At 44.0% G+C, this 24,309-nt stretch overlaps 1 protein-coding gene across 2 annotated transcripts; it reads left to right on the top strand.

Annotated features, from left to right (window-relative positions):
• Positions 1 to 639: 639 nt before the first annotated feature.
• On the top strand, positions 640 to 23,844 carry slc8a2b (solute carrier family 8 member 2b; the record flags this gene model as incomplete). Of its 2 annotated transcripts, XM_079225415.1 has the most annotated exons (14): positions 640 to 1,038; positions 2,133 to 2,270; positions 2,419 to 2,646; positions 2,753 to 3,109; positions 5,544 to 5,669; positions 6,366 to 6,561; positions 7,052 to 7,182; positions 12,373 to 12,746; positions 14,001 to 14,104; positions 15,466 to 15,483; positions 18,634 to 18,758; positions 21,515 to 21,614; positions 22,175 to 22,441; positions 23,468 to 23,844. In XM_079225415.1, the coding sequence occupies 14 exons, from the start codon at positions 640 to 642 to the stop codon at positions 23,842 to 23,844; spliced, it is 2,940 nt and encodes a 979-aa protein (XP_079081541.1). The 2 variants fall into 2 exon arrangements, with proteins under 2 accessions (XP_079081541.1, XP_079081542.1); XM_079225416.1 differs by lacking the exon at positions 15,466 to 15,483 and having other exon boundaries at positions 919 to 1,038.
• Between the last annotated feature and the right edge of the window lie 465 nt (positions 23,845 to 24,309).

Here is a 24,309-nt window from a genome sequence, read left to right as displayed (position 1 = left end):
AGCCCCTCAATGTTGCCCACAAGATTTTTGTGAGACTAGTGAGTGGATCTCCGACGGGTGTTCAGGCACTTGAAATGTACACTTTACAAATCCAACTCCAGGTGATCGCTGAGCACTGCTGTGGAGGGAGCTCAATCATTGAGTTAAAAATATTTTCGGTTCATTGTGAAACTGTGGCGTGACCAAATAGACTTTGGCGTGTCGCCACAGTCAAGGTATTACATTGGAAACACTGGCTCAGGTGTCCAGTATGTTTCTGATAAAAAAGTTATTTTGTTGCCCAGTAGGTTCTTTGGGTTTGAGCAAATATTTCTCAAGTTCATATTTGCCACAGTCTTTCCCCTTGTCTGTATGATCGTGAAAAGTGAGTCCAGCTTCAGGATAACGTTCTCAGTCTCAGGTGGATATGTCTCGGCCTCAGCTCTCTCCATCTAGAGCCAGCCTGCTCGTGTCCACTCCTTTAACATGTGTTTTTGGATTTTAAAGGAGTCTGTCCAAAAAACTAATTTCTCTTCTTGTTTTCTTTCTCCCCCTGTCTAGGTGAGCTAGTCGCACCACCTTCAGCTCTACGCAGCGTCTCCCGCCATCCTCTGCCTCACCCTTTCCTCCCGCTTCTTGTGAGAACCACACACGCCAGCCATGTCTCTCTTGGCCTCACCCGCCCCCTGCCTCCTCCTCCTCCTCCTCTTCCTCCTCCCGCTGCCTCCCTGCCAGACGGAGTCCCAGCGCGGCGACCTCAGCAGCAACCCAAGCAGCGACCCCAGGTACCGGGCGGTCTCGCCCTCCATGTTCCCCTCCTCCTTTGAGCCTTCAGCGTCCTACGTCAACAGCACCCCGCCTGGCAAAAAGGAGAAGTGCGGGGAAGTGGCGGTGTGCAGGCCCGGCATCATTCTGCCCGTCTGGCAGCCAAACCGGCCCGGGCTCGGCGAGCAGGTGGCCAGAGCGGTGGTCTACTTTGCGTCGCTCATGTACATGTTCCTGGGAGTGTCCATCATCGCAGACCGCTTCATGGCTTCCATAGAGGTCATCACGTCTCAGGTGAGAACGAGCGATTGGAGGAATACATGAGCGTTATAGTTAAGTTGCGGGAATATTGCAGTTAGCATAGATGAATCATGGGAGCAACTTCAGATCTAAATTTGCCAAACAAATCTCTGAACTTTCGCACTGCAGTCAGAATAAAATCCAAAGTATAACCCCCATAAAGCCAGTACATATAGAGGCAAGGTTTAAGATATTGTCATAGATTTGTTTTCACTATTGTACAGTACATTCACACAGAAAACTAAAAAAGTAAGGGGAGCTCCTTACACTTTACGAAAGCACCTGTCATCAACACAGTACTAACTGATCATCCTGTATTTCTTACATCCTATTTTTTAATCAAATTATTCTTCAACTGTCGTTCTGAAACCGTGACACAACAAATGTTGAGGATGACTAGTTTTCAGTCATGCCAATTTAATAAGAGGCAAACAAAGTCTGATGTTACTATCTCTAAGTTAGCAAAACAGCCCGTTGAGACTGTTCTTTCACACAAACGTCACAGCCTCTAACACTCCCCCGTTCAGGTAGCGCTGACTTACATCCACAGATGTAATGGCGCATTAACAGCCCTGTTGGCCCCATCAGCTCTCAAACTTCCCAGTAATCGGTGGCAGTTGGACAGAAACCATGTTGTCCAACTAAAATTTTTTTTTTTAAACGGACAGTCACTTAATCTCGCAAGAAAGTTGACAACACTATTCGACCCGCTTGGAAAGGGAGTGTTGAGAGGTTTCAATTTGTGACCTCGCAACAAGATGTCTCTAAATACTACACACTGCTCCTTTAACCTGGGTGACGTGTGTGTGTGTGTGTGTGTGTGTGTGTGTGTGTGTGTGTGTGTGTGTGTGTGTGTGTGTGTGTGCATACAGACTGTTTCATCCATCGCACTCTCCTTTTAGCTTTGTCAGACAAAATGCATCTGGTGACCTGACGTACACACTTTCAACACCTTCAACCATCAGTAAAAGGTGCAATCAACAAAAATGACCTGACACACCTGTGGGTGTTTGAAGGGACTTCCACGTTCGTCCAGCGAATTAATGTACAGTTGGTCAAAACAACGTTTGCATGTTTTGGGTCACCAGGAGAAGGAGGTGACCATCACCATGCCAAACGGGGAAACGTCAATGGCGACGGTTCGAATCTGGAACGAAACGGTGTCCAATCTGACACTCATGGCTCTCGGCTCCAGCGCTCCGGAAATACTCCTGTCTGTTATAGAGGTACACACAAAAACACACACACACACACACACACACACACACACACACGACTGTTCATTCGGCGTGTTTGAAAAGCAACTTTATCTGTTTGGTTTATTTCTACCCTTGTCATCGGCCTCTGTCTCTCTTCCCCACGTCTCCCTCCCAGGTGTGCGGCCACGAATTCAAGGCCGGTGAACTGGGCCCGGGGACCATCGTCGGCAGTGCCGCCTTCAACATGTTTGTGATCATCGGGATCTGCGTGTGGACGATCCCCCCGGGCGAGACCCGCAAGATCAAGCACCTCCGGGTGTTCTTCATCACCGCCTTCTGGAGCATCTTCGCCTACATCTGGCTCTTCCTCATCCTGTCCGTCATGTCACCGGGCGTCGTGGAGGTGAGGCCGACTCAGAAAGAGTGGCACTGTTCGTCCGCACTTCCGGACCTGTGTGCCCAGAGGGAGGAAGGGATCTGAGATATTTAGGAGAATCTGTGTGTTTCAGGTGTGGGAGGCCCTGGTCACCCTGCTGTACTTCCCAGTGTGTGTCATCCTGGCCTGGATCGCCGACCGCCGCCTGCTCTTCTACAAGTACATGGGCAAGCGCTACAGGGCCGACAAGCGCCACGGCATTGTCGTGGAGACCGAGGGAGACCTGACGCCCACCAAGGGCGGCATGGAAATGATCATAGACGGCAAGTTCCCGCCGCGGGGGGGCGCTGTGATGCCCGCCGAGAACTGCGGGTTCGGGACCCAGGACGGCGTGGCGGGCTCCGTGCCCAATAACATCGTCCTGCCCAACTCCAACAGCGCAATGGTCAACTTGGAGAGCAGCAAGGAGCTGGACGAGAGCCGCAAAGAGGTGAGACGTGGATACATGGACCGCTTAAGAGATCTACATTTCTACAAATCTATTTACTTTGACATAACATGACGATTTGACATGACACACTGCAGATTGCCACCAGACGTGTTTGCGAAAATCTTCAAATGCCCAAAGTTTATGATAAATCACAGCATGACTTTTCCTTTGGTGTTCCTCGAGGTGTCTTATTGTTTATCTTGGAGGGGTTTCTCTGGAGTGGTAAAAATAGTTAGATTTAGCATTAAAATCAAATGGTATCCACCCAGGCATTTCTGCAAAGGGAATGGTCATCGTATTGTTTCATCATAATGTTCTAAGCCTTTATACACTCCAAACTTTCAACATTTGAATAGGCGCCTCAACAAAACACAACGTTTTTACAGCTATATATGACGAGACATTCTTGATTGAACTGGTTACCATGTTTCAGATGATGCGCACCACTTCTTGTAACACCGTGTGTATTCTGTGTGTCTTCCCAGTGTTTCCTGATTGTTTATTCCCTTCACCTGTTCTCGTTCCAGACTCCTCCCTCCTCATGTGCCTTCCCCCTGTGTGATTGTAAAGCCCCGCCCTCATTGTTTCTGTGCCTTGTTGCCTGTCTTCCCCTGTATTTAGTCTGTGTCTTTCCCTTGTCAAGTTGCAGGACTGTCTTCTACCTATGTTGCAGCGCCTTCTAGCGCAGTGTTTTTCAACCTTTTTAAACCGCAGCACATCTTCTACAATAAAAGGATCCCGTGGCACACCAGCAACCAAAAAAGTTACAAATTGTAGCATAATACAGCATATATGATGGGTAATTATTGCGCTACCTAATGGCATGGAAGAGTATTTAATTACTAGGCCAGCCACTATATTGCAGGCTCAGACGCATAACAATGGAAAATTATTTGCGGCAACTAAATACAACATTTTGGGACCGATTAAGTGAAATTGGACATTTTCCCCACGGCACAGCTGCCGATCTCTCTCGCGGCACAGTGGTTGAAAATCACTGTTCTAGCTGTAGTTATCTCGTGTTAGTTTCCCGTACCAGTCTTTTTTTCTTGTTTTGTAACTTTGTCTAGTAAAGTGCCTTTTTGATTTTGCCTTCCACCTGGCCTCCTGTCTGTTTTCTCTGCTCCTGACTCTCTACCTCTCACACCCAGTCGTGACACTTCTATCTGGCATCTCCTGTTGACCTGCCATCTCCCCTCTAAAGATCCTAATACCCATAATGCTTCCACCACTTTGTCAACCCATAAAGAACTCAAAATGTCCTCTGGTTGGTGCAGAGTATCTCATTAATATTTTCTAAGATTGTTCACAGAGGGGGTGGCAAAGAGAGCGGAGAAGGTTTTTAATTCTGACACAGGCTGTAAAAAGCATCCAGAGATGCTGTTATGACTGTAGATTGTGCTCCGTTATCTAATTTATTTAATCTCATTTCACAGGTTTTGTGGCACTGATAAATGCAGTTAACGTAGAAAACACAATTTCAACTGTTGCAATTATGACATGATCGGAGTGCAAAAATAATGGATAGTTTGCCTGCAGGAGACAGTAAAAGTGGGGATGAATGGCTCCAGTTACATGCATGCTTTGTTTTGTGTTCCGCGGTTCCAGTTTTTATGTCAACTTTGTTCCTCTCAACTTGTTCACGAAGAAAACACTTAACCGTCTCAGGCAGATGCAGAAGGAATGAAGGCGAAACGATCCACATTTAAACCTGTTAACAGCCTGCTGAAAAAGAGATGAGTGGTCTCACGAAGGAGGAGGAGGAGGAGGAGGAGGAGGAGGAGAGGAAATTAAGAGTTTGAGGGGTAATGCCAGGAAGAAGGAGACGAGAGAGGACGGGCAAAGACCAAAATACCATGATGAGGGTCAGAGAGGTCGAGGAGAAACGAGACTCAGAGGGGGAAACATTCCCACGACCACAGTGAGGAGGACAGAAAGACAACACGGTTCCTGTGTATGGACACGAGCTTCCGGTCATTTATTTGCCACTTTCTGAAAATGTTGTGAAGATGCGCTTTACATTCAGAACACAGAACCTCTTTGTATACTGACATACAGGAATACCAGCTGGATTACCTATCGCTCGCCGCGAATGCTTTCAGAAACATTTGTTTGGGAAATGTGTGGCTGTAGAAATGAGATTTGGTCTCTTGGACACCATGTTTAAAATAAAGTTTTGCGGCAACTGAAAAAATGGTTGCCAATTTTAGCCACACTATATTTTGTAATTAAGATACTATACAGTTATTCGACATGTATGTTGTCATGCGTTTGTGGTACATTTAAGGAGGGACATTTTCTTCCTTTTATCCAGTTAGAGCTCTGCATCTTAACATTTTGTAAATGTTTTCAACAGCTTTTGAAGTTGGATTATTTTTGTGTGTGTGCGGTCTCTAGAGATTCTGATCTTGTGTTCGCTCGTCTCGTCCTCCAGGTGATTCGTATCCTGAAGGAACTGAAGCAGAAATATCCGGACAAAGAGCTGGACCAGCTGATGGAGCTGGCCAACTACTACGCTCTGCTGCACCAACAGAAGAGCAGGGCCTTCTACCGCATACAGGTGACACACACACACACACACACACACACACACACACACACACACACACACACACACACACACACACACACACACACACACACACAGTGAGGAGAACACACAGTGAGGAGAACACACAGGTGTCCAGACCTGTAGAAGGACATTTTCGGTAACTCATTTTTAGACTCTGCTCATGATGGAACTATGGATGGTTTATGAAAATGAACAACTATTGTAACACTTTTCTCTATTTAGTGGAAACCTCTTATAATATAATAATATAACCAATATATTTGTGTGACAGCTTTAGTTGCTTAAGTTATGATTTCTGCTCACAAACATACAAAGAGCTTATAAAATATGGTGGTTTGTTAGAAATGACTCGACCAAACTGTTTTTACAAGTAAACCTAAAATAAAAAAGTAATTTTTATACTTTTGATACTTTTAAGTACATTTTGCAAATTAGTCTTATTCTTCAGTCACATCTTCAATGCAGGCCTTTTACTTAAAACAGTGTAATGTTTAAAGTGTGATATTAGTAAGTTTACTTCAGTTCAGGATCTAAACACTTCCTCCAGCTCTAGTGACACATTTAATGAATTCCTTAAATCTATTTCTTGATGGGAATGTTTTAAAAGTAAAGGCTACAACGTGTGAAGGAAAGCAGACACTTGGTTCCTTCTTGTAAAAGCTCCTCCCGTCTGTCTCCATCCAGGCGACCCGCATGATGATCGGAGCCGGTAACGTCCTGAAGAGGCACGCAGCCGACAACGCTCGCCGCACGGCGGTGACCGACGAGGAGTCGCCGGAGGAAGAAGACCTGGGAGTGAGCAGCCGCATCTCCTTCGAGAGCGCCCACAGCCAGTGCATGGAGAACTGTGGCATTCTGACGCTGGCTGTGGTCTGCCAAGGTAGGTGTTCTCCAAGTGAAACCCGTGTTTTTAATCCGTCTTTGATCCGTTCAAGTTTTATTTGCAATCCGAACTTGAAGCAACAAGCCACAGCAGCAGTAATGGTGGTTTGTTTTAGACATACCAAACTTCCCCTTTAAGAAAAAGTAGCTAAAAAGATATTGTACTGCAGTAAATATTTCACTATTTTGCCACAGTGATGGACAGTACTGCTTTATTTTTACGTTCCATAACAAAGGAAACTTCAAGCAGTAATGTTGCAGCAATAACTTTCATTGTAGAGCAGAGCAGGGATTTATCAGCGTGTAAAATGATAACATTATGTTTTATAAATCTTCTCATTGCAGAACACTCATCACATAATTGAGCTGTAAAAATAACACACATATTTGAATGCATTTTTATACACAGATAAACGGGTACATTCTTTTCATGTCAGATCCAGTGAAATGCTAAATTAAATTGTGTTTCTTGTATTCCTGATGTTTAGGGGGTCTGGGAGAGAACACCTTCTACGTGGACTACAGGACGGAGGACGGCTCAGCCAACGCCGGGTCGGACTACCAGTACAGCGAAGGAACGCTGGTGTTCAAACCCGGAGAGACCCGCAGAGAGATTAAGGTGAGGGGAAGAGACGAGGGAGACGTAGGTTGCAGTCAGATAGTCAAAAAATTACCTCCTAATGTCTATTCCTAATAGCTTTTCCTTGACCTCTGCAAAAAACGTCACAGGGTTAAGGAAAGATGGGAAGGAGAGTTCATGAGGAGTTAGGACAAGACAAACGTGGTGTTTGTCAAATCCGACTCCACTTTCACTAAACTACGTAGTTATGATGCAACAGCAGGCGGATGTTAGTGACAACGGTCTGCAGTGGTGAAACTACAATGTTCAGGAGATGGACTACAACAAATTGCATCTTAGATACTTCATCTGTGCTCTTCCAGTGCTGCGTCATAGAGACAAAATAAACAACCCAGTTCATAGTATTATGATTTGTACCTTGTGACCTGATATAAAAGGGTCCCTAGGGCTCAAAGAGGAATATAAAAGTACAAACAAGGGTTCTGCATTTGTCTTCATGATCGTTTGTTCTCCTGAACGGCCGAATGATGCGTCATTTTAAATGTTGGCCCTGCAAGGAATTTCCTTTCCTTTCGTAAAGGAAGGTCCAGTGTTTCCTATGCTAAAGGAGCTAATAAAGGAACCATTGAAGCACCTTTCCTCAGCAACAGTGGGCGGTGCTTGGTTTCGGCTCGATGGCTTCAACACGGCGGCCTATAATTTTACAGGTAAACAGTTCACGAAAAAAAAGAGCTGCCTAGTTTGACGGTTTTCCCTAGCAGTGATTGACAGTTGCGGTTGAGGCTCCTCGGCTCTGATTGGCTGTTTCTCTTAGGGGCGGGTGGAATCTTTTGAATTCCATCAGGAGCAAGCAGTGAACGGAGCCAGAGGAACCTGGTTTTGTTTTCACAGATTATCTCCCTCGTGTACTGCTGACAGACTACAACGTCAGTTTGAGCAAATGTGCCAAAAAGTTTTTTTTTTAGAAAAGTTACCAACTACAGCTTTAATTTTTTAAGCCCTTGCAAGAGCGGATATTGTGGGAAACTCAATGACCACAGTGTCACCACAGATATTTTAAAAGAGGAGTACTGCATATATATATATAGTCTTTCCCGTTTGATATGTAAACCAAATGTTCATAACATTATTTAAACACCGGCTCATTAGTCAAACTACATATTCCATCCATAATTATTCTTCATTCATATTCATATTTATCCTTTTAAACCCCGTGATTAAACACAAACGCGACACACTTTGAAATGTCCTACTCGGGGACTCTCTGCTGTCTTTCATAGCATCTAGTAAGACAAGTTTAATCAAGTTAAAATACTGTTGCTTTGCAAACAAAGTATAAGTAGCAGTAATAAATATTGTCATCAAAATACAAATACAAAAGTATTCACTGAAAAAATGACTTGAGTGGCGAGTAACTTCAGAGACAATAAAAAAAAAGATTAAAAACATTCCAGTTTTGAAGCGAATAGGCTGCGTATGATTATTAATATTGGCATTCACACAACAGACACACTCTTTGGCCACAGCTCTCTAATGTGCCGGCTTCAGACCAGCCTTCACGACACGGGCTGGTAATTCGTCTGTAAATATTGTGTGCTTTTATCATCGGGACCTTTCATACTTTTCTCATGTTGTGTCTAAAAACTTGGGGAACAAGCCGGCTGCGTTCAAGTGGCAATTTGGTTTTCAGTGAAAACAAAGAAATTGTGCTCAGAGTTTAGCAGTATGGAGTCTTTGGCTGCGTCCATAATTCCATACTAACATAACTATTTTTCCGAATTGTGTGCATTGTTGCATTTTTGGTGTTCATAATACTGCAAATATATAAATATTGCAATACTTTCATCAGTGGGCCACAGGCTCAATTGCCCTTGTGTTACCTCCTTCGGCGATAGTAACTTAACAGATTTAACAGAGATTACCACTTTAAATAACAAATTAATAGATAGAAATAGAGATGATTAATATCCACATGAGTGAACGTAATGATTTTTCTCTACTCTATTCAAGTAAGAGTAAAAAGGTGTGCAGCATTAAAGCTAGTCTGATAAGTCCAGTGTACTCAAAGCAGTCACTTGAGTACATGCAACAGAGTAAATGTAACTTGGTCCTTGATGGTGTCAGGTTTGGCCAGTAAAAAATACTACTTCTAATACTACTACTACTACTACTACTACTACTACTGCTACTATCTGCTACTCCTCCACTGTCCTTCGCTCTTAGCAATAAAAAAGGGTTGTTAGTGAAGGTTAAAATAGTTTTGATCGGCCTCCCTTCACACTATTATGACAGGTCATTACTATTATGTCTCCTTAAGACTTGACATTGGACAACATCAACGCACCGCTTATCTGTGTATGTCAAAAATAGCAAATACAAAAACACAACAGACAAGCAACCACAAGGCGGAATTATATTCTATACCTCAAACAAGATGTGATTAATGTTACACTTTTCAAATAAAAGGAAAAAGTTACGATCCAAAACTGAAAGAAAAATCTATACTTTAAATGATTCAGTGCTATTACATTTTTTTGTGGATCTCATCTGAAAAAAAAAGGTACAGAGTGAGCTGATCAGTCGCAGTGAGCTGCTTCAAAGTCTGCCGTCTTTTATTGCAGACCAGTCTCTTTTATTCTGCAATCTAAACTGAAGAAACAGAGAATAGTACTCTTTTCTTTTTAAGGGCACTAACGCTGTGTGAATGAAGAGCATGCAGAGTGATTGCGCGAGATAAAGACGCGGTAAGCCGGGCAAATCTCTCCTCACATTCAAAGTTTGATGTAAGATCAGAAGAAGGGGAGAGTGATGCAAGAGCCTGAAGAGTCTCGGAAAATAAGCCCGAAGATGGGCCGGACTAAAACACACAGTTTGAATTAGCTCCTCCACCATGAGTGATTGCATGGAGAGACGCTTCGTGAGTACACTTAGAACAAGGTCAGTGTCATCCGTTTCGGCGGCACACCGCTGGATTTCATCCGTCACGGCACCAGAAGTGAACAGCTGGGAAACCAATTAAACTTGAACGTCTCTCTCTCTGTTCCACTGTGCGACTCTATCCTCTACTGATTAAACAACAGAGGGATCGGGTCGACGTAGCCAATCAAGGTCTTTGTAGCTGGCCCTCTTTGTCGTAATTCTGAGGACAAACACCCGCATGAGACTGGCGCCTGGCGTCCCGCTATGCAATGCCTCACAGTAACCGACAAAGCGGCGCCTCGTCAAGGTGGGCCATGTGTGGAGGGGCTGTGCGTGAAATGAAAATGAAATTGATTGAAGTGTAAGTAGGCAGATGGAGCCCATCAGTAACAGAGATGAGGCAGCCAATTACAAATAAAAACGTTAATTTATATGGATTTCAATTAATCTATGAAATTGGAATAAATTGCGAAAAAGATTGGATCACACGCACACACTTGTTTTCTTCCGAAAAGTCAGAGACAATCGGAGAAGCACAAAAAGCAACAAATTGTCACATTTGTTTGATTGAAATAGATCAGTCAATACTCAAATTTGTTGTTGATTAATTTGCTGTTATTCATTTAACTGGTAAACTTCTAATTGTTGTCGCACTACAATACACACGAATTAAAGTGATTGAGTAACCAATCATCGAGCAGAAATACAATGCCAAATTCAATGCCCTCCCATTTCACCTGTGACCTCACCCAGCCTCCTCGTGGGTGTGGTCACGCAGCAGTGATGTCAGAGAGTCCTGAGTACATCTCCACAATCACTGCAGCAAGGTGAGAAGTTAAATCACTGGAGGTCAGCAAAGACCAGATTTCCCCGGGGGGTTTAGTTACTTTTTAAAGTGGCATTTGTTATAACAGTGTGTAAAATGGCAACGTGGAAAGGGGCAAACACACGTTTATGGTTATTTTTCCGTTCCGTTCAGCTTGATCATCTTCCCGAATGAAGACCACTTCTATGATTTTTAAGGCGTTAATGCAATCACCAGAAGTAAAAAGCTAGGTTCGTAGGCTATAAATGCCACGGTCACATGACCTCACGCCTTCACCACTGAGCTAAAGGCGGGCTAGTGCTCGGTGTGATGACGGTTTAAAGCTGACGGTGGTAACTTGTGTTACCACAGACCTTCTATCAGGTATTGCACCAAAAACCCATTGAGTTCAAGACGACGGAACCTGAAGGGCAAAAAGTCTGACTCAGTTTTATGACTCATTCCTGCATCACTCTTTCCCTCAGGAGTCGTGGAGACCAAAAACAGAGCTAAAACAGAGTAAATATTAGACTTACACTCTTCAGGTGATGTAAACACAAAGACTCCTAATGAATGATCGTGTGGCTTCGTAACTGTGTAAATGTGTAAATAGACAACTGTTTGCTAAGACGTTCACCATATCAACTTCAAAGGTTTAATATTTACATTTACTAGAAATTTATATCACCTTCTTCATCTCTGCATGTTGCATCATGGCCGATGTCATCCAGAAAAGGTTTAAATCTGAACACACGGCAGGACGTGGCCGAGCTCATTGGATTACAATGCCAACCTAATCTGATTTAGGAGCGCCCACCTCTTGGTAAATGCGCGGTGGCATGATTGGATGATAACGATCTCATGTAGATGAGAGATGTAACCGGAGCCTCTGTTTATGAGTCTGCTGAGGGAGATGCTCTCATCACTGCCTCTTCTCTGTAATCAGCACATGCAAATTCACTTTGAATTCTTAAAGTTACACTGCAGGTTACATAATAATAACACAAGTCTGGGATCTTTTTATTCTGCTTGCGTCTTATATAGAAAATATTCAATAGCGGCTCCAGAGCTTCGTGTCTTGACTAAAACCTCTGTACATATCGTGCGTGTATGCTATCAAAACACATTAATTTGCAGTTATCCATATCAGGTCTACATTTGCTGCTTCAATGAGACAATTGTGGAGGAAACTGACTTCAAACAAATAAATATTTAAACACAGCTTCTGTTTTGCAAGATTACAGCGTCCGGTTCTAAACAGTGAAGCCAATGCGAAAGTGCCTTCAAACAGCATTCTCTCTACTGACCAGGTTGCAAAAAGAAGTCTGATTGTATAGAAGTTTAGGAGAAAATGACTCTACTTCTCTCTTGATTTATTCCCTCAGTAAACATTGTATGAGTGTATGAGTGTTACAGCATGATGTGCGTTGAGTAAATGATGGTCCATTTAAAAAAAAGCCTTTGAACCTAAAGATGACGACCGTCTGTCTCTCGCCGTTCTCCAGGTTGGTATAATCGACGACGACATATTCGAAGAGGACGAGCACTTCTTCGTGCGCCTGCTAAATCTGCGCGTCGGCGACGCGGAGGGGATGTTCGAGAGCGACGATGCGGGCGCCGCCCCCAAAGGTCGCCTGATGGAGCCCCTGGTCGCCACGGTGACCATCCTGGACGACGACCACGCCGGCATCTTCACGTTCAGTGAGCGCATGGTTCGGGTGAGCGAGAGTGTGGGCACCATGGAGATCACGGTGGTGCGCAACTCCGGCGCCCGCGGCACCGTCATCCTGCCGTACCGCAGCGAGTCGGGCACCGCCAAGTCTGGCGAGGACTACGAGGACGCCCGGGGAGAGCTGGAGTTCACCAACGACCAGACCACGTAAGTCCAACTAGAATTACCGATGGAGGTCTTTACATTGTTATAACCCGGCTCTTAGGCCATGACAAATACGGCGAAGACAACAGTTGAGGATAATAAAGACGTCTATTCGGACTCCATAACTAAATAGTTACCCTTATGGTGTGTGGCAGTCAGTAACATCAGTCATGTCAAAGTGCGTGCGTATGTAATGGAGTGTAGGTGTTGTCAGCGAAAGCAAAAACAAAGTAACCGGCAGCAACGGCCTGGGATCACTCCGCATACGTCCAAGAGGAAACCCGCGCTATGCGCTCCCCCTTCCCAGACCAGGTGCTCTGCCTCCGGTAATCTGCTTACTAGTGACAAAGGGACAAAAGCATACTTGATAAGGCGGGGACCGTCACAACATGTTCATACATTCACATCTTGTAGAATCTCTGCACGACCTTCTTTGTCTCCTGCTGCCGGTCACAAAGCAGCTGTGATGGAAGTTCTTGCTCAGTCGTATGCTGACAGTCTTTGTTGAGGAAGAGAAATGCATTAAAGCTCCACTAGCGATATGTTCGATTCCCCCCCTAGTGGATAGAAGGACGGTGTAATGTGAATGGGCTCGCTTGTAGTGCGCCCAATTCTGCTGTTTCCCTCAGGTCCCCTCTTTGAGCTCGTGTTGGTCGTCACTCTCATCGACCCTCACGAGTGCTGTCTAGACATCCAGCGAACAGACACAGTTAATGACCAAGATGTTTGTGTGTGCATTTCAGGGTGTTGTGGCACCGACCTTGAGACGAGGGAACCGGAAGTATAAAAACAGGGACTCGTTTCATTCATTCCTGCAGCACCAACACCCTTAAAAGGAGCACATATCTAAATCTAGTTCAGGATCCAACCAAATCTGTATTATGATCCATCTCAAAATATGTCCTCTCAAACCCTTAATCAGTGAAGCTCTCAGTTGCTTTTCTCTTGCTTCTTCACTTTCCTCCTCTGCTCCCACCTGTGACTGAATTATTGATACTCTCTCGGCATCCGGCTTCCTTCTGCTGTGATTCACACCGCAGCTGGTCCCGATCCAACAGCAGCAGGGAGACCACCATGGTCTCCCTGCTGCTGTTGGATGTGTGTGTGTGTGTGTGTGTGTGTGTGTGTGTGTGTGTGTGTGTGTGTGTGTGTGTGTGTGTGTGTGTGTGTGTGTGTGTGTGTGTGTGCGTGTGTGTGTGGGTGTGTGGATGCTCCCCTACATACACACTACTTCTACATTGTTTTCTTTCTGTGCAGTCAGACATTCCAGGTGAGGATAATTGATGACGAAGAATACGAAAAACATGAAAACTTCTTCATCATGTTGGAGGAGCCACGCTGGCTTAAGAGAGGAATCTCAGGTGTGTATATATATAAAAACCAACATGCTACATATATGTACGTAGCATGTTGGTTTTTACTCGATATGATGATTTTATTTTTTACTCATAGTGAAATGTTGGCAAACAAACAAAGAGGAGTAAACAGGAAGTATTTACAATTGTTTATTGCACAAAAAAAGTTTATTCTTCATAGTCAGCGGATTACTTACAGGAGAAACAGACAGGAGAACATCACAGGAGCAAAGCAACGTACGGCTTTAGGGAATCTGTTATAAATCAATATCAGTTAAAGTGTAGCCTACATTATTTTCACAACTGCCATGCCGTCAGACGGATTATACGGTCTCTATAAAACAAGCTGTTTGTTATGCTCTCTTAAGCCGCAAGACGACATTGGAAGCAGTACATTACTTTGCTGCTGTGTTGGTACTCATGTCTATTATTACTATAGTAATACACTGACTATAAGTACGTCACCCAACCCCACTTTAACCAAACACCTGAACTATCCCGTTAAGATCATTCGCAGTAAAGAAATGAACTCTATCTGTCATATTATCAGGAAGTGTTCCCAATGTGAAAAGAGTTGGATCTAAAGTCAACTTAATCGCCGACAACTGTTTAATCTCCTTTGTAGAATTCCTTCAGAACTTCAGAGCTTTGGGCAATCATAAAATACACATGTGAAGCACCAATATCACTTAGTACAAGTTTTTTATTGAGGAACTTTTAAAGTTAGGGTTAAGCACCAGATACATCCACACATTCAGCAATAAATTTGGTCACTAGTTTGGAAACATTTCAAATAAGCTCGAACTATAAAAACTTCACATTTTATATAAAATATAAACAGTATCAATAAATGAAAGAGTTCATGTTTGAATAAGCACTGCTGAGAAAGAAGTTCAAATAAATCCAAACAACTGCAAACTTTTTTGTTTTTTTTATTATTATTATTCTCATAAGGGGGTGTATCTTTTTTTCTACTTTTGTTCTGCTTCAGTGATCTCCCCCTGTTCACCCAAAAATTGGGATCAATAGTAAATAAATCGGACACAATGACTCATACAGAGAGAGGGAGAGAGAAGGAGAGAGAGGGTTTATTTGAATTTCAGAAGATTTGCCTAGAAGTCAGACGCTGCGTTATTAACTCAGAGATTACAAAAGCAGCAGCTGTCAGACGGGGATGAGAGGAGAGGCTCTGCGTTAATGGTAAATACTTACAGTGACTCTCTCCAAAGCGAGAGCTTGTGTTTGTGCTTTCATCCAAGCGTATATGGGTGGAGTTTGATGCGTTGTTAGATGTTGCTGTCATGAATGTGTGCTATTACTCACTCTGCTCTTCATGTTCTCCCTCCCCCTCTTTCCTCTCTCCACAGCTCTGCTGCTCAGCCAAGGTGAGACCATCTGATTATTCCTCGGAGTGGATTATTTTCATTATCGTTTGACATGCAGATTTTGATTATCAAAAGTAATGACCAATGAATCAACTCCAGCTCGAGATCGGAGGCTGATGAGAGTTTAACATTATCACAAACCAATTTTCTATCTGAAGTGTTTTTGGGAGCAGCGGTTTAGCCCACATTGAAGCATCAGCACATTCAGAAAGAGAATGATGTGTATTCAGCTAGACTGCGCTTTGATATGCCAGAAAAATAATCAAACATTAAAACTTTCAACGCTCCTGCACAGCAGTTCGACCTCTTAAACTTGCACAACGTTTTTTTTTTGGAGGGGAGACATATTTATACAGGCTTATAGCTTGATGTGGGTTCATCAGTTTCTGGTCGTGTAATCATCCAGAGACTGCTGAGTTCACTTTCCCATTCATTCTACATATATCCCATCTACAGATAGTTTGGCACACCATTCCTGTTCATATTAATAATAATAGTAACCTTATTAAATACTTATGACTTTTCAGATTGGAGCAACATTTCAATCCAAAGGCGCCATTCATTTCCATTAGCCATGCACGTGAACACTGCGTCTCCGGGCGTCTCTCTCAGCCTCGCTCTGAGGAGAGTGCTGGGTATTTGTTGGTTTACAGTTTTGCATTCGGATCAGCACAGTTTTTAGAGGGAAGCGCTTCCAGACGAGCCGGCGCTCCGCACACCTCGGGGCTCGGCCTGCTTGCTGATACGGACGGATCGCCGTGTTTTGACAGACCATAATGGAGTGGCTCATAAGGTCACCGGGGCTGTGCTTTGTCACACGTGTCATATTATACTTTAATGTGATATTGCTTTTCAGGGCTGTTTTGGAGCCTTGTGTGTGGGGGTGGAATCTCTGAACGCCTGAGTTCTGATGTGGTTGTATGGAAAAAGTGCTTGGATTTAAAAGAAAATGGAAAAGAATGGAAGTAAATGTTCAGTCTGGATGTGTTTATTGATCTGAAAAAGAGCTGGGCAAGTGGCAAAATCATTTCATACCTGGATAGCAATAATAATATAGCATGTTTTCTCGTAAATCAAGTAATAAATAGCCTATATAACATAACTACATGGTTTTATATACTACAAAAAAAATTATAAATGAAAGTAAATTATTATTTTCTCATTTAATTAAGAATTTTGGTGCAAAATAATTGATTATTTTTCCGATTAATCGATGAATCGCATAAAAAACCTAAAACTCAAAAAAGCATTCATTTCCAACCCTTTATTCAAAAACAGAAGTGACAGTGCAAATTCACAGTGCAAAACATCTTCAGAAAGTGCACAAACAGGTTGCTCCTTAAACATCCCTGAGCTGTTAATTAAACAAATAAAATTAAAATAGACAAACACTAAAAACATACACATGTATGCTTTACATCTGCCAAATGTGAGCCCTTTTTACTGTAATTGATCTCCTTGGAGTAGAGACTGCATTTAGCATTCCCTGCTTTATCAATATGTATGAAATACTGGGACAGTGGGAAGCTGTACTGCTCCTCTCACGTTGTTTTGACCTCCACTTTCAGCTCCACTTCATCTCAGCCCTGCATCATGCTACGCTGCATATAGAGCGTCCTCTTCCTTAAACTATTTCATGCTGGGTCTTTTATGACCACGACATCATGTTGTTGGCTAAGCCCAACTACGTGATTTGATTAATTCTACTTTCAGAAAAAAAACAACCTGCGGCCAAATCCACCGGTGTGCCGGTTTAATGTTAACGAGTGACAGCGTGAACTGAACCAGACCGGGGGTTACGGCATGTTTCATCATGTTACGATTTTTTCCAAGCAAGACTGAACTGTAACGGAACATAAAGTAACTTTAACGACATTACACAACCCAAACACGTTAGCTAACGTGATAGCAAGCTGACTAGCTTCCATTAAAAACAAGTTTGAGGGAAATGAAGCCGCTGTAGACATCTTAACGCTGATTGGCCAAGACTCGACACAAGACTCGACACATCAAAGATGTTTTATTTTTGCGAAGATCACGACCTCAGCTTTTCTCGTGTCTCACTCCAATCTCAGACACGCTGCCAGGCCAGTTGCTCTGCTCCGCTCTTTTTTTTTTCTCCGCGACTTATTGACTGCTGTAAAAATCGCACGATACAACAAATCGATAATGAAATTCGTTGCCAACTCTTTTGATAATCGATTTTTATCGATTCGTTGTTGCAGCCCTAATCACGATACGATTCCATCAATAGACGAAAAACAATCATATTGAATTGTCACCCGGCTCTAATTTGAAATAAACTTGCGCTGTGTGTGTGTGTGTGTGTGTGTGTGTGTGTGTGTGTGTGTGTGTGTGTGTGTGTCAGCTTGAAATAGTGTCAATGAATACTGCAGGGACGGTTGCCATATGCTGCTGGGCTGTCTTTGAAGACAGCCCAGGGAGGGGAGGGGGGAGCAGTAATCTCACACACACTGTCTACCTCCTGGTGTCTTTATTTCTTGATTCGAGAAAAAATGGCACTCGCACACACAGTCTGGCTAGAAAAAGCATTTCTGAAGCTCTGTGCGGAAACACCAGACTGTTACAAACCCTCTTTGAGGGGATTGAAAAGTGTCTTTTCAGTTTTCTGTGAAATGAACTCGGCCAGCAGATCACGGGCACTAACTGGCCCCCTTTTCTTGCAAGTTGTTGGTCGCTTTCTGTCGCTTGGAAGACCAGGAGGATAGACTTCCCAAGCGGATCGATTTTAGCAAGAGGCACAAGGTTAAGCTTTACGTAAACTCATAGTTGTCCAAACAGGAGAGCACGTGTCTTAAACAAGTTGGACCTCATATGTTTTTGCTCTGCAGCAGCAGAAAATTGGGAATGTTAAGATCAGGTTTCACGTTTACACTGAAATAACTAAAAATGAGCAGAAAACACACACACACACACACACACACACACACACACACACACACACACACACAGATATCTTCCATCTATCATCCTCTCATGTCCCTGTGTGAGAAAAAAACGTACCAACTATGGGACATATTTGATGCGTTCTAAATAACCTGCTGACTCACAATCTATTGTTGGAGCTTCGGTAAATATCTGTGACGTGCACCTTGAGCTTCACCGTCCACCATGTTTCCCTCTCCACAGAGGGGGCGGAGGGCCAGATGAGCGCCGAAGAGGAGGAGGCCCGGAGGATAGCTGAGATGGGGAAGCCCATTCTGGGAGAGCACAGCCGCCTGGAGGTGGTCATCGAGGAGTCGTATGAGTTCAAGGTGCGCCATTCATTCATTTGTGTTCCTTGCGCGCTTTCTCTTTGTGTTTTGTCTTTCAAATGTCCTGAAGCTCAGCGTGTGGATGACTTATTGATGCAGCAGCAACTATTATAAATACTGTAACTATGGAGCGTTTGAAAGTTTTAAAAAAATTCAAGAAAATAAATGCAATTACTTGTGAAAAAAGTGTTGTTTTAAACAAGCCATTAAAAGTTCCCACTCGTACAAACAATGGGAGACGCCAAGCTGTGCGCACGGTGCCATCTAACAGGCCTCTACCAAAGCACAGCGCTAACGTTTTACTGAATGAACCAGATTACAATCATTATTTTATGTCTAGTCTTCAAATTCAGTTCAAATGAAATCACATATATCACACGTAATATGCACAACCAGAGGAACAAAAGATACATTTTGGCCTCATTAAAGCTTATTACTTCTCTTATTTTGTTTTAATTAACCCTTGTGTTGTCTTGGGGTCAAAATGACCCATCAACACACATACATATACACTCGTACACGGGTCATTTTGACCCCAAGACAACACAAGGATTAAACACACTAAAAAGAAAAGAACTGTCGAGGAAGACCACCCATCTAATATATTTATATTCTGCCCTTCCAAGCCAGAGACAGAAGCCCGAGCATGAATATTAGGTGGTAGCAGGTCATGCGTGGGGCCCGGAGGACTGAATCCTGCTTCTCTGGACGTGTTATGTAACCCACCAGCACTCATCCTCTCTCACACTCGTGAACCCAGGTCCTTAACCCTCTTGGCGAGCACGCCTAATACGAATTTGAATTATTGAAAGTGCACGAGTTGCCCTCCATGCAGCGGATAGCTCGAGGAGTGCAGAATTCCAAACTCGGAGCACAGAGTGCCTGCTGCGTCTCCCACGGAGCTCCCTCGTGTCACAGGGAGGCAAACCGCAAGAGGACTGCGAGCAATCAAAATATTTAAAACGTGGCGGCGCTGGGCTCAGTGTTTCAGGCAAATATGAGCAGGTGGTAAAATGAGCTCAGCTTGTGAATTGAGACTTATCAATTCACCAAAGATAACAGCACACAGGACGAGGCTATACTGCTGAACCATCTGTTGTAATTGTTCTCAAGATAAATTAAAATGACGGATTCTTAATTAAGGGAAGTTCCCTCGTGTGCGGTATTGTTTTACCACCAGCACCGGGGCCAGTATGGTATGGTGTCTTCGCCTCTTAATGCACGGAACAAATACATGTCAACAAGTACCGCAAGAGTCAGTCATCAGCGCTCCTGTTTGTCACGCCCCGGTCGTGTGTGTCCTTTCAGTTGTTCCATACCTCTGTGTGTGTGTGTGTGCGTGTTATTTTTCTCAGGTCCTAATAAGCCCTCTTGTGCTTTTTTCCCGCATTCCCCAAATAACGTACAAATGAATTCAGCAAACACATCAAACAGCCCCGCCTAATGTTGAGCCAATTAAAAAACCCACAGCAGCGTGGATTGTTTGGGAACTAATTACAGCCGGGGAGAGAGGACTAGGAGAGCAGCAAACAAACCCCATCAACAAAAGAGATGAATGAGAGGCCGCCGTCCTATCATTGCTCCAAAATTCAATATTCTCATCCTCTACTAGATTTAGGGAGTCGATAGACCCCTCGCGGAAATATATTACAATTGACCTCGTCGCTTATGATTTGCGGGGAGTGAGAACCAGCAGGGGAAAATAATGCAATTCTGTATGATTGGCATTTAGATTTAGTGCAGCGGAGATCAATGTGGACTGAGCTTCTCTGCTCGGTAGGTAGGTCGTGTTGTCGGCTCATGTTTGTGTTTTGTTCATCTTACTGACATGGGTTTCTCTTTAAAATCACTGCACATCTGTTCTTATATTTTTCTACTGTTGATTTTACTTTAAGGCACTATAGCGGTTTCCTTTGCCCAGTTTACGCCAATACAAATGAATAAATATTTTTTTATATGCTGTCTCAGCTGATTGGAAATCAAATCCTCTGCAAATAAAACTTTGGCACGGCTGGATAGAGCAGTAACAACACATGGAGAGGAAAATGGCTTTGGGTTAACTTGAGTGAACAGTACATATGAATTGAATCAAACAAGGTATATTATATATAATTACCCATGAACAGATCCTGGCCAGCTGTTTCTTAATGCTAAGCTATTCTAACTAGTGTCATCCCACATCTTCATCTTCTTCCAGAAAGTGCCTAAATGTGTAAAATCACAGCAGCAGGGGCATAGATGTGCCGACTTTTCCTATATTTCCCACAATGCAACTGAATAACATCTTTCACTGGACCCCTGCGCCTGTTAAACTGACTCTTTTTTTTCCCTCTTAAAATGTATGTTCTCCAAAGTTCCTCAAGACTTTAGAGGACTCCCTCCAGAGCCACATAAGAGCACAGTTGTCTCGTAACGAGTCAAAATGATCTCGGATCCAAACGGCTGTCATCAACAAGATCATCAAAACTTTCTGGTGGTTGTGAATGTCGCATGTAGGAACTTTTAACGTCATCTTCAGATTCTCCTGAGGTTTCTCATTTAGAAATGTAATACAGATAAAATGGACGTGCCTCCAAGTATAATACAAACCAGACTAATGGCGTCTCCGACACGAAGTGCGATGGACGGACGCAGCCCCGCTCAGTACAGCCAACAAGCTCAGTCTCGCCTGAGTGGTCCCTGTCCCTCTGTCCTCAGCCGTAAATTGGTTTGTAATGAAGTGTGTGTGTGTGTTTTTTGTGACCCTTGATTGGCAGAGCACCGTGGACAAGCTCATTAAGAAGACCAACCTGGCGCTGGTGATCGGCACGCACTCCTGGAGGGAGCAGTTTGTGGAGGCGGTCACTGTCGGCGCAGGTGAGCTCCCTCCCGGTGTGTGTGTGTGTGTGTGTGTGTGTGTGTGTGTGTGTGTGTGTGTGTGTGTGTGTGTGTGTGTGTGTGTGAGACTCTGGCCCCTTTAACTATACACTCAGCCACTCTCTTTTTTATTTTGTTAATATTTAATCATAAAAACGGGCTGAAATTGAACGCCAGTCAAACTGCGAAGCACAATTTCCTTACAAATACAGGTTATTGCCATGGGACCGTACCTGTCCTTTGAGTCAATAAAGCTCATTAACAACAGATGTGAGGGACTTTTTGGCAAATAGGGAAATATTGATTAAGTCTAACCTCATGTTCAGACGCGTGAGCGCCCGTTGGATGTGTAATTCAAGGCCGCCATCTAGTGGAAGTGGGAGTCCACTGCAGACAGTATTTCCTCCATTCTGATTGAACTGTCCAAGTGTTTGGACCTTAAGGTCTGGATCTCTAATCTGTTTATTGTTTAATGAACAAGAAAACCAACATCTGGCACCCTCTTTGTCAAGTTCCTGTGCATGTTTTAAACACATTAAAGCCCTGATCTACCCACCTAGGTGATGGCGACGATGAGGATGAGGAACGCCTGCCGTCCTGCTACGACTACGTCATGCATTTCGTCACCGTCTTCTGGAAGGTGCTGTTCGCCTGCGTCCCGCCCACAGAGTACTGGAACGGCTGGGCCTGCTTCCTGGTCTCCATCAGCGCCATCGGCCTCCTCACCGCCTTCATCGGGGACCTGGCGTCGCACTTCGGCTGCACCGTCGGCCTCCGAGACACCGTGACCGCCGTGGTGTTTGTGGCACTAGGAACCTCCATTCCAGGTGAGCATTTAAATCGACATTTACATGAGCAAGGCGCTGAAACCACACGTGTGAGGGTGTGAGAGTGGTCTCCTCGACACTTCCACCTGCCCTGTCAGCTGACTCTTGATAAACCGGTTCCTCAAAAGCTTTCCATTGGTGAGAATATGAGAGAAAATGGCAACGGCAATTCCGGGTGTTTGAGTGTTTTGGGCACGCCGCACCAAAATGTATCCATGTGCATCAGTGCCGAGCTTCTAGTATTCTACATGTATGTGTTTGTAATATTATAATTATGTAATCACTGTGACCAATAATCCAGGAACCATCAACCTGTTAATGATATCAAATGATGTTTCCTATTATATTCAGGAGTTGGCGTTAATGCAGTGGTTCTCAAACTGTGGGGCGCGCCACTCTAGTGGGACGCAAAGGTATTACAGGTCTTGCGCAGGGGTAAATGCTGAATTTCTTTATTTCAACACCTTTATTGAGAACTTAAAAAAACTTTGTAGAGGACAGCACCTCATGGCAGCCACTAATACTGATGGCTCACATATCTCCACTCATTTTGTTTTGTTTTGCACAGGTTGCATGTTATTGTTATTATCTTGAAACGATATTCAGTGCAAAACAGGTTAAATGCAGCCACAATAAGCTTTTTGCCAAATATTAGTAATTTTATTCTAATAAAGTGATTGCACATGTTATTTGTTTTTCTCTGATGGAGCAATCTGGTTTACTTGAAAGTGATTGCAATTTTCTTTATTCTATTAATTGAAAAAGCACGGATGGAGGAGTCTCAAAGGTTATTTCAATAAAAATTCAGCATGGACCATTTTGTTGCAATTTTGTTGGGGCCGTGGGGCATGACATTTTTTCACCTCCAAGGTGACAAAAAGAGTTTGAGAACCACTGCGCTAATGTGACATGATGACATAACGACCCTTCTTTTATAATCCTTGTTGCAGTGTGTGAAGCAGTGTGTGAATGACAACAACCGTCTATACGTGTGGAGCAGCCGCCAACTCTCTCTCTCATTTTCAGACACCTTCGCCAGCAAAGTGGCCGCCATGCAGGACCAGCACGCCGACGCGTCCATCGGCAACGTCACCGGCAGCAACGCCGTCAACGTGTTCCTGGGCATCGGTGTGGCGTGGTCGGTGGCCGCCATCTACTGGTGGTTCAAGGGGAAGGAGTTCAAGGTGGATCCGGGCTCGCTGGCCTTCTCCGTCACGATCTTCACCGTATTTGCTTTCATCTGCATGGGCGTGCTGATGTACCGACGCCGGCCCTCCATCGGCGGCGAGCTCGGCGGCCCGAGGAAGGCCCGCATTATCACCAGCCTGCTGTTCCTGGGCCTGTGGTTCCTCTACGTCCTCTTCTCCAGCCTGGAGGCTTACTGCCACATCAGCGGCTTTTAAAGAAAGCGGTAGAAAATGTTTACGGAAGAACATTGCACAGCAACACACACACACACACTCCAACACTCAGCGGTACACAGTTCCACATGAAACAAGTGTAAGGTTCATCGATTTGATAGGGCTCACTGCGACCCCCCTCTCTCCGCCTGCAGGTGTCCTAGTCTTTGATGCGGGGATACTGATGTTTTCTCTCTCACACACACACACAAACACACAAACACACACTATACATACGCATGTATAAACAGTTCATGACACAACACGCGCACCATGACGTCAGGGCGAGAGGAAGTGCGAGTGAGGGTACGAGTACTGTAAGGTTAGCAGAGTGGGGAGACAAAGATTGTGAAGTTGAGATTTTGAAAAGAAGGTCAAAGAAGGTCACACGTCAGAACCGAATGAAGGAGGAATAGATAGCGTCATGCAGCAAAAACAAAAAACTAACGAAACGTATCCATCCAAATC

This window comes from Taurulus bubalis, assembly GCF_910589615.1.
Source record: "Taurulus bubalis genome assembly, chromosome: 10".
NCBI classification, from domain to species: Eukaryota; Metazoa; Chordata; class Actinopteri; order Perciformes; family Cottidae; genus Taurulus; species Taurulus bubalis.
Note: the sequence above shows the minus strand (reverse complement) of the source record. Positions and strands in the feature narration are given on the sequence as shown.